The sequence below is a fragment of the Rana temporaria genome, chromosome 6 (assembly GCF_905171775.1).
Source record: "Rana temporaria chromosome 6, aRanTem1.1, whole genome shotgun sequence".
NCBI classification, from domain to species: Eukaryota; Metazoa; Chordata; class Amphibia; order Anura; family Ranidae; genus Rana; species Rana temporaria.
In genome coordinates this window covers 43,608,970-43,619,673 of record NC_053494.1, presented here as the reverse complement: position 1 = coordinate 43,619,673, position 10,704 = coordinate 43,608,970, and the positions used below count along the sequence as shown (strand labels likewise).

The following is a 10,704-nucleotide window of genomic DNA, read 5'->3' as shown; positions in this document are numbered from 1 at the left end:
TTGGATTACGAGCATTCTCCTGGAACAGATTATGCTCGTAATCTGAGGTTCCACTGTATATCTACACTACCCTCTCCGTTCCCCTGAAGAAGGGGTACTTGATAAATCTCCCAAAACACATCGGGCAAAGGAGACATGTTTCTTCCTAATCTGAATCTATGTAGCTCTCTATGAGTATATTATTTTTATATAAATGCTGTATTGTATAATATGGTGATGTGTTTGACATCACAAACATGTTTTTTAAATTTGTATATTAATAAACTTGAACATTTTTACGATACACTGTATACAATTAGTTGCTTATTATTTCTGCAAAATTAATGATTGCACATATGTTTCTTTGTGCACTACAAATCAATTTGTTCTGTTCTGCATTATGTTTGATGTTCTCTTATCTCTCTGTAAGACCAAAAATTGAAAAATGTTAAAAACCTTGTTCATTTCAAAATAAAACTTTGATTAAAAAAAAACTACAGCTGGGGCTCCCATTAATGTCTCTATTCTGCACTCCTTGATTGAAGTAAACCTGTGCCCAGCCTATAGACAGTTAATTATTTAAAGAGTATAGACCCCTTTCACACATGCAGAGCGTACAGGTCCGCATGGGGCATTGCATTTTACAGAAAATTACAGCGCTGCATATTGAAAAGGAAAGGTAATTTTTAATAACATTCAATTACAGTATGACTTGAGTTAGAATTTTATACACTTTATTATTATTTCTTTTTAACCTTGAATGTGGAGTTATCCTTTAAATATTCTTAACAAGCCGTGAAAGAGCTTTAAGCTGGGTTTACACTGCCGACGATCGTGGCTGACAGCAGGGGTCTAGTGCATCCCTGTTCTCTATTTCAGGGATGAATTAAGCACAAATTCTTGTCTGAATTCAGACCTGGAACTGTGCTAAAGACCCACAAGACTCCTGTGCAATTCGCTACGCAACCGCCCCGGAGATGTGTGAACCGGCTTCATCTCCTGTCATGTGAATTGGATGCAGGGAAATCTGCATCCAATTCGCATAAGTGTGAACACAGCCTTAAAGATTACAAGACTCTTCCATAACAGACTAATTCTGTGGGACAGGATCATCTCTGAATCTATAATTCCCACCATGCTAAAAACTAGGAAGTCTACTTCCTACTAGGTCTATCATCAGACAAGGAAGGCATACTTCACTTGGTGCGAGTCTCAGAGTTTCCACCCCAGGAGCTTCTCTCCTTCCTTGGCCACAGTTTGGCTGTTATTACTCAAGGGTCAAGTTTCTGGCCTTTATATTCCATTCCAGGTAGCATCACCTCTACAAGACGAGTGTGTGGCGGCATTTCCTGCAAGTAACGCTGTGGTTTTTCATAGGGTCAAGGTGGTGTTGAGGCCCAGAATTTCCCTCTTGCCCAACGTAGTCTCTGCCTTTCATCTCAACCCTGGACATTGTACTTTCATTCTTCTCTCCGGCTTCACTTTTTCTAGGTGTCTTAGGCAGGCAATCATTCAAGCCTATGATATTAAAGATCAGGTTCCACGCTAATAGATGTGTAAATGTTTCAGCCTCGTCTGATGCCAGCTTCAGGCTTAAGGTTCTTCAAGCAGGTCAATCCTGTGTGTTAAAATATATATATATATATATATATATATATATGTATATATATATATATATATATATATATATATATATATATATATTAATTAAAAAATAATAATCTTGGGCCTGGTAGCATTTGTTCACTGTGTTGCCAACCCTTTAGTTGGACTGCTTTTTAGACATCCTGAAGGACAAACACTTCCTCTATCCCTCAATGAAAGAAAAAAAAAATTGTGCTCACTGACCTGTTTCTTGGAGTCGATTGAGGGACACAAGTCCCACCCTTCTGTGTTTATGTTAATGCCCGTGGTGCTGCTTCTGTAGCAAAACTGAGTTATTCTGGTAATAGAAGGTGTCCTGTTCTAACTTCTAGCTTGTTTGCCAATGTCTAGTGCACTCGTAGGCAGCAATATACCAGAGGGTTAAAGATTTTCCAATGGACCCCAAGAAAATGATTCACTGTGAATACAACATTTTTATTGAATTGCCCTTCTTTTTATTGCTTCAAAACAATACAAGTTAAAACAAAGCAAAATCTTTACATTGCACAATTTTAAATATCTTGCAGTTTAGTTGCTTAAGCAAAATATGGCTAAATCTTTCCTTGTGTGTTGCATGGTTGTGGAGTTTACTGGCTACTGGCTCCTGCCACAGATATAGATTTGTAGGTCTGGTTTGTGTACCCACATTGTTACCTTATCCCTGCAGTTGCTTCAGATCCCCCCCCCCCTCCCAATTTGCTCTGTGCGGAAAGAAGAGCAGAATGACTGCACATTTAACCTTAAGCTGAATGGAAATTTCGCCAGTGTAGGGACTGGTCAAATTTCAATCCATCTATGACCATTCCCGCTCAAGAGAAGTCCTAATTGACTTCTCTCAAATGGGACTGTTGGAAGACTTTTGTTTGATCAGCGCCCGCAGCCAATCCACCTTGCTTGTGTGGATGGGGGAATGTGTTCACTTTTTATTTTCGATCACCCCGCCAGCTCATCTAAAATAAACAATCCACGTATGGCCAGCCTTAGGCATTATGAACACATAAGATACATTTTTGTAATTAAAGTGGACCTGAACCAGTAAATTGAAGATTTGCTGTATTATAGGGAACATTTAGAAATGTTAATTTGTGCCTTAGCCGTACCCTGAAAAATGTTCTTATTGTACTGCATTCCTCCTGGTGAGGATGCTGAGGCATTCCTGTGCCCTTACAACCTCATAGCTGTATTTTAGCAGTGCGAGATATAAGGCATCGCTGCCTCTGACTACTGGCTTTAGGAGACATGAAAGTAGATTTAGTGATGTCACAACTGTGTTACTGCTCTTGATGGAGGTTTTGACATGAGGGAGGAAAGCCCTGCCTCTATCAGCATAACCACTTACACACATACACTGTGCGGAACAAAGCATACATTAGTCAGTTTTTTGTTTGTTTGTTCAGTCAGCAGGTTGAACAAAAAAGCTTACTCGATTCCTCCATCCACACATTCGATGTGGATGAGGGAATCCTCCCCACTTAGCTGTTTTATTCTGCCAGCAGGGAGAATTCCCCACAGTCAAAAAAACCCTGATCAGCGTTGCAGGCTATAGCCTGCAGCACTGATTGAATGGGAAAAATCCAACGGGGCGGTTTTACAGAAGTTGATCGGTAGATAAAAGGCCTACTCCCCACACCATGTGACCTCTTTAACTAAAAAGAAGGTCGGTTTAGGCTGTGTGTTGTGGGTCAGGAATCTTGCTGATGTACAGGTATGGAAATAGCTGGAAACCTTGTTTGTCTCCACCGCAGTTACCCATTAAAAAAAACGATAAACTGCATAGTGTAAAACCATTTAATATAAAGAAAGGAGATTAAAAAACTAAAGCCAAATGGCCGTTTACATTTGTTGGTGCCTTAGCCTGGCACTGAGGATAATAGTGGAAGTCACCAGGCAAATGGATGATGCAGACGTTCAGCTTCTGCTTGTTGCACCGGCGCGCGTTCCACCGTCGTGGTATTGTGAACCAGAAGTGACCGGAATTTACGTGACCGGGATGCGCCTCGAAGTACGTTTTTGTTTTACGTCATCAGGAAGCATTGTCTCAACTGGTAACCTGTAAAAATTTCTAAAGCATCATCTATCGAGATTTTAAAATAACAGTTTAACACCATTCCGCAATTTTAATTATTTATTAATTAATTAGGTATTAGTGTGACATGTTAGAAGATGATAATATGCAGAGTAAATACAGTGCCTTGCGAAAGTATTCGGCCCCCTTGAACTTTGCGACCTTTTGCCACATTTCAGGCTTCAAACATAAAGATATAAAACTGTAATTTTTTTTTGAAGAATCAACAAGTGGGACACAATCATGAAGTGGAACGAAATTTATTGGATATTTCAAACTTTTTAAAAAAACTGAAAAATTGGGCGTGCAAAATTATTCAGCCCCTTTACTTTTAGTGCAGCAAACTCTCTCCAGAAGTTCAGTGAGGATCTCTGAATGATCCAATGTTGACCTAAATGACTAATGATGATAAATAGAATCCACCTGTGTGTAATCAAGTCTCCGTATAAATGCACCTGCACTGTGATAGTCTCAGAGGTCCGTTTAAAGCGCAGAGAGCATAATGAAGAACAAGGAACACGCCAGGCAGGTCCGAGATACTGTTGTGGAGAAGTTTAAAGCCGGATTTGGATACAACAAGATTTCCCAAGCTTTAAACATCCCAAGGAGCACTGTGCAAGCGATAATATTGAAATGGAAGGAGTATCAGACCACTGCAAATCTACGAAGACCTGGCCGTCCCTCTAAACTTTCAGCTCATACAAGGAGAAGACTGATCAGAGATGCAGCCAAGAGGCCCATGATCACTCTGGATGAACTGCAGAGATCTACAGCTGAGGTGGGAGACTCTGTCCATAGGACAACAATCAGTTGTATACTGCACAAATCTGGCCTTTATGGAAGAGTGGCAAGAAGAAAGCCATTTCTTAAAGATATCCATAAAAAATGTCGTTTAAAGTTTGCCACAAGCCACCTGGGAGACACACCAAACATGTGGAAGAAGGTGCTCTGGTCAGATGAAACCAAAATCGAACTTTTGGCAACAATGCAAAACGTTATGTTTGGCGTAAAAGCAACACAGCTCATCACCCTGAACACACCATCCCCACTGTCAAGCATGGTGGTGGCAGAATCATGGTTTGGGCCTGCTTTTCTTCAGCAGGGACAGGGAAGATGGTTAAAATTGATGGGAAGATGGATGGAGCCAAATACAGGACCATTCTGGAAGAAAACCTGATGGAGTCTGCAAAAGACCTGAGACTGGGACGGAGATTTGATCCAAAAGCAAAATCTACAATGGAATGGTTCACAAATAATCATATCCAGGTGTTAGAATGGCCAAGTCAAAGTCCAGACCTGAATCCAATCGAGAATCTGTGGAAAGAACTGAAAACTGCTGTTTCGCAAGGCACTGTAGATACCTTTCACATTGTACAAAAACTTTAGTGTTGTATTTTTATTAATGAAAGTGTTTTTTTCCCCCCCCAAAAAAAATGCATTTGAAAAATTGCTGCTTAAATCCCGTTTGACATAAAAGAGTGCGACAACCGCCATTTTATTCCCTAGGGTCCCTGCTAAAAAAACATTAATGTTTTGTTTTTCTAAAAAAAATTCGATCAAAAAATAAATAAAAATGAAGATGATTTTTACATGTGGGAGAGGAGTGCCAAAATTGGTTTGGGCTGGAGCACAATTTTGCAACTTTTTGCTGAATTGTGCACAATTTTGGAACATGTTCAGTAAAGCCATAAACTTCATCACAACTACTTTGTGCATCCAGGTGCATTATACCTTCTTTGTTTAGGGCAAATTGGGCTTTCATAACATGGTAAATAGTAATGGATATCTCCTGATGAAAACTGGCCCACATTAGTAAAAATAATTGTTTTAAATTTACCTGTATATTTCTTGTTACCACCATAACCTACCACCAAAGAACAACCCAAAATAAATTCTCCTGCTCCTGATGATCACAGCGATACCACACATGTGTATCTTATTAGTTGTTTGTACCCGTAATATAGCCCAGAAATAATAGTGAACATTTTATTTTTTTGCCCTACCTAAAACATACTAACACTAATTAAAAAAAAAATTCTGCCCAAAATATATTGACCCAAACACTAATCATGGCACTGACCTAGATCAATTTTTTATTTTTTTGTTCTCTCTTTGCAAGGAGAGAGAAAGATGCAATGTATCTTATCTCTTCCATTCACAGAGAGAAACACAGAGGCGGCTGCACAGTGACTGATCACTGCGGTAGCCAATCAGGTGCCCTGGAATAATGAGATTGTTAGTAAGGGACCCGGGTCTCTAGGTGAGACCCCGGTCTCTGTGCTGGGAGCAAGGGTGGGGGGGCCCCCTGTTAAGTGCTTAATGTCTTTTACTTCTTTCCCATTCTCCCACCCCTCCCTTATTTACTCACATCCCCTCTTATATATAAGCCCCCCAAACCATGACCCTCCCCCCTCCATTCCTACTATGAGGCGAGTCTCCCTAAGGGGAGAGACCACCACTACCCATCCCCTCAAAACACACAACCCCCCCCCCCCCAAAAAAAAGGGGAGGATTCAAGAATAACATGATATCTCTATTCTATTTCCTCCAATCCATTTACCTTTACTCTTTAACTCCCCACCTATAAAAGAAAGGGTGGGGCACCCCCTGTTAAGTGCTTAGTGTCTTTTACTTCTTTCCCATTCTCCCACCCCTCCCTTATTTACTCACATCCCCTCTTATATATAAGCCCCCATACCATGACCCTCCCCCCTCCATTCCTACTATGAGGCGAGTCTCCCTAAGGGGAGAGACCACCACTACCCATCCCCTCAAAACACACACACATAAATATATATATATATATATATATATATATATATCTCTATTCTACTTCCTCCAATCCATTTACCTTTGCTCTTTAACTCCCCTAAAAAAAAAAAACATAGTGAGAGTGATATACCCATTACATGGCCAATATTAGACCATTATGTGCCTAATCAAAACTAAACCCCTCCCCTCCACCCCATCCCCACCCCCACCTGCATACATCTATCCAATACAATATTAATTAGTTAGATGATTAACCCGACATTTAAATCTTAATATGCCAATATATGTATTGTTATGTAAAAGGAAAACCACTTCAGTCATAAAAGTGATTGGTCATATTTTCTCCTGTTCGCGTATTTCTTTGCAGTACCCGTCGAGCTGATCACATTACCTCATCGCATCTACAATCGTGGGCTCTCTTAATTTATATTTTGAGAGCGGTAACGCAAGCTTCTGACTTCTGCATTAAGCTGTGATTAGTGCAATTAACTGTCTTCAGACAGTGGGACTGTGGCGAATCTGACACCATCAGTTTGTAGGAGTCATCAAAAACGGTCTTGTATTGGCCTTGATTAAAATCTTCACTTTGTGTTTCTGCTGGTGAATTTACTCGGGTGTAATTGGATAGTAAACCGATGTGTTTCCCATCTTCATAACTGATATCTTCGAGGCGCAAGGAGCCATTCATATTTTTAGTTCCCACATTGTCAGAAAGATCCATCACTTTATCCTGTTTGCTGTCAGTGTTTAAAATGTCTAAAAACATTCTATTGATAAAATCACATTCCAAGGGCTGAACTTCTTCATGATTTTCTTTAGAAATTTGTGGCTCATTCTCTAAGTTTGTATCAACTACTAAGGAGGTAAGGCTTAAAGTTCTTTCAACCGCTATCATTTCTGGTATGAAAACATTTTTTACAGCTGCTCGATCAATGCAGTTATAATATGGAGTTGATTTGTGGGTTTTGGGTTGCTTGTCAGTGTTATCTTGGTTTCGTGAGATCATCTTTTTAAGCCATTTACTGCTAAAATAGAACGAAACATAAAATAAATACATTTTAATTTCTTTGGTACTACTAGTTGATGCATCTCAAAATTGTAATGGATATATTTGATTTATTTTTGTATACGTTAAAGATTGCCTTGGAATACAAAAAGTAATTTTTCTCGTACATCACAGACACAGAGCAGCCATATACATTACTACCTGGGTTATGCGCCACCTATTGGTGAATGGACACTGGTAGAATAACTAAAAACAGGAAGTGATCCCCTATATAACCCCTCACCTACAGGAAGTACTACAGTTTTTTTTACCAGTGTCTAAAATGGTGGATGGTCATTTGTTGAGATCTCTGTAAGCTTCCATGCTGTAATCCCGCACAGGTTCTTAAAAATCAAGGGACAGCATTTCTAGATCGGATCCATTTCAAAAAGCTACTATGCTAAGATAAATGGTACCCAAGCCTTGTAAAGAAGATTAACGGATCAACAAACAAGGTTTTGCCTGTAATGCAACCTACGGGTGATGGACCCTGCGTAGTGGAATCCTGGACACCACAGCGCTAAGGCATTCCTGCAAGGTGCTGTACAGGTCCAAGGGAGTGGACCCTCATGCTAAAAGGGTACCCAGTCCTTGAAGGTCCGTATGACAGAACCTGCCGCGATGGGTGAAGGCTGGACCTCTGGCTTAGGATATTGTCCTGCGACAGGAGTGGTAAGTGGCCCTGTAAAAAAAAACAGGGTCCAATTGTTATATATTCCCCTGCAACAATGTATTGGCCGACATGTATTGGCTATGCTTGTTTTGCCCACTAGAGGGCACAGGTTTTCTGCTCTGTGTCTCTCTTACCAGAACTGCAGAAAGCTAAAAAGAATTTTTTTTTTTGCCCACTAGAGGTGGTAAGTGGATCCATGTCTGGATTATTGAATCTATACCCGAAAAATCCACTGCAGCTGAGAGATTTTTATGTCTCTGTAATCAAGAGACTTTCTGCATATATTCTCTATTCTATTCTATGGCGCCTCATGGAAATCAATACCGTAAATTGAGATTTTCCTAGCTTGTGATGGAAAATATTAGTTATATGAAGACAGGAGGCGAGTATCTTATGCATTATCTTTCCTTTAATAATGCCCACAGCAGAAATACAACTTTAGTGGATTTTAGTAATAATAAAAGAACTTTTAAAACAAACTACAAGTCCCAGCAGCCCCTTGGGCCTATCAGCCAATCACGTGGTCTCTGCCAGTATATAAGGGACTGCCCCTTTAATCACTTCCTCTTTCTTGGAGCGAACTGCCAAAGACTTGAAACCGCGACTTCAATTCCAACTAGTCTTCTGACCATCAACGATTTGGATTCGGTGAGTCGAGTAGGTAGAGGTCCCAACGGGGACAACAAAGGAGATCCCTCCGGAAAACTGCTCAGCCTGTGGCTCGCGTGTTGCGGTCATCAATAACCTGGAACAATATGAGAATAAAGACCATGATAGGGTTGGGTCGGGAGGGAAGATACTCGCCTCCTGTCTTCATATAACTAATATTTTCCGTCACAAGCTAGGAAAATCTCAATTTATATATCAGACAGAAGGCTCATATCTTATGCAAGTTCAAAGTCACACATGGATATAAATACAGTAACAACAAAGTATACGTCTAATTAATAACCGAGTCACAGAACCGACATAGATACGTGTTCCTCCGGTCTAAAGTAGAATTGGCGGAAGGTGGTTTCGGAAGACCAGTCCGCCGCTCTCAGAAGATCCGAAAGCGAACCTCCCGAGGTGATTACCTTCGTAGCCATTGCACCCCTGGAAGAGTGTGCGCCAAATCGTGTAACGTCAATCCCAGCCAAGTCCATGGTGGATCTAACCCACCGGGCCAGAGTGGCCGAGGAAACTGGTAGGTGTGGCCCGACGTAAGAAATAAGGAGTTGGGGTAGAGACGGAGACCGAAGCGGGGCCGTCTGCAATTCATACGCTTGTAAACAGCGAACCACGCATAAACGTGGATGCGATGGGAAAAAAGGATAGAATACGGATTGTATCCCTGTTTTTGTCCTACGAACTACCGAAAACTGCACGCCTTGAGGTGAGAATTGGCGTCTGGATATGTCCAGGGCTCTGACATCGGATATGCGCTTGATGGAGACAAGGCATAAAAGGATCGTAAGCTTAAAAGACAACAGTTTTAGCGGAAGAGCGTCGTTGTCGTCCCATGTAGAAAACATGTTCAATACCCTGGATACGTCCCAGGTGTTTTGATATCTGGGGCGAGGAGGACGTTGGAACCTAACGCCTCGCAAGAGACGGCACACCACGGGGTGTTTACCCACTGGAAGGGAATCTACCGGGGAGTGGTAGGCCGAAATCGCAGAGCGATACACGTTAATGGAGCTATAAGATCTCCCGGATGCAAAGGAATCCGCCAGATAGTTAGCAACCATTGCTACAGGTGCGTGAACGGGATCAATTTCCCGTTGATCACACCAACGTACCCAGGTTCCCCAGGCCGATCGGTATGCCGATCTAGTCCCGGGGGCCCAGGCCAGGGCGAGAAGGTCCCTAGCTGTTCGTGAAAGGTCGCTATCTGCGCCTGACACCCCGAAATCAGCCAAGCGAGGAGGTGCAGGTTGTGATCCACCACCAGAGGGTGGGGTTCTCCTGCAGGGTTGGAAAGGAGATGGGGGACACGGGGAAGCAGCCTGGGAAGATCGACAGTCATTCCCAGGAGAAGGGGAAACCACGGTTGTGTTGGCCACCAGGGAGTGACCAGCACAACTGAAGCCTGTAGGTTTGCCACCTGCAATAGAAATCTGAGGATCATGGAGAAGGGAGGGAACGCATAGTGTGTCCCTCGTGGCCAGGTCTGGCGAAGAGCATCTATTGCCAGGGCTTCGGGGTCCGGCCTCCAGCTGTAAAAGCGAGGAAGTTGACAATTGAGGCGGGATGCGAACAGGTCCACGGAAAAGGGCCCCCACAACCGGACCAGAGAAAGGAATACCGTCCGATCCAGCCGCCAATCGCTGGAATCTGTGAGGTATCTGGAATTCCAGTCCGCGATCAAGTTCGAGGTACCCGGAATGTATTCCGCCAGGGGAACGACGTTGCGTTCCAGACAGAAGTGCCAAAACTCCTTTGCTAGATTCGCCAGAGCTTTGGATCTGGAACCTCCTAGGCGGTTGACGTATTGGACTGCGGTTACATTGTCCATCCGCAGCAATACGCAACAATTGGAGGCGT

At 42.2% G+C, this 10,704-nt stretch overlaps 1 protein-coding gene across 1 annotated transcript in view; it reads right to left on the bottom strand.

The window, feature by feature from the left end:
• Nucleotides 1-6,674: 6,674 nt before the first annotated feature.
• The window catches only part of LOC120943423 (interleukin-4 receptor subunit alpha-like), a 106,489-nt gene continuing 102,459 nt past the window's right edge, over nt 6,675-10,704 (bottom strand). Inside the window, exon 10 of the mRNA XM_040356710.1 lies at nt 6,675-7,485. Coding sequence (XP_040212644.1) covers nt 6,885-7,485 — 601 coding nt within the window. The 3' untranslated portion in view covers nt 6,675-6,884. The remainder of the gene's footprint in view (nt 7,486-10,704) is intronic.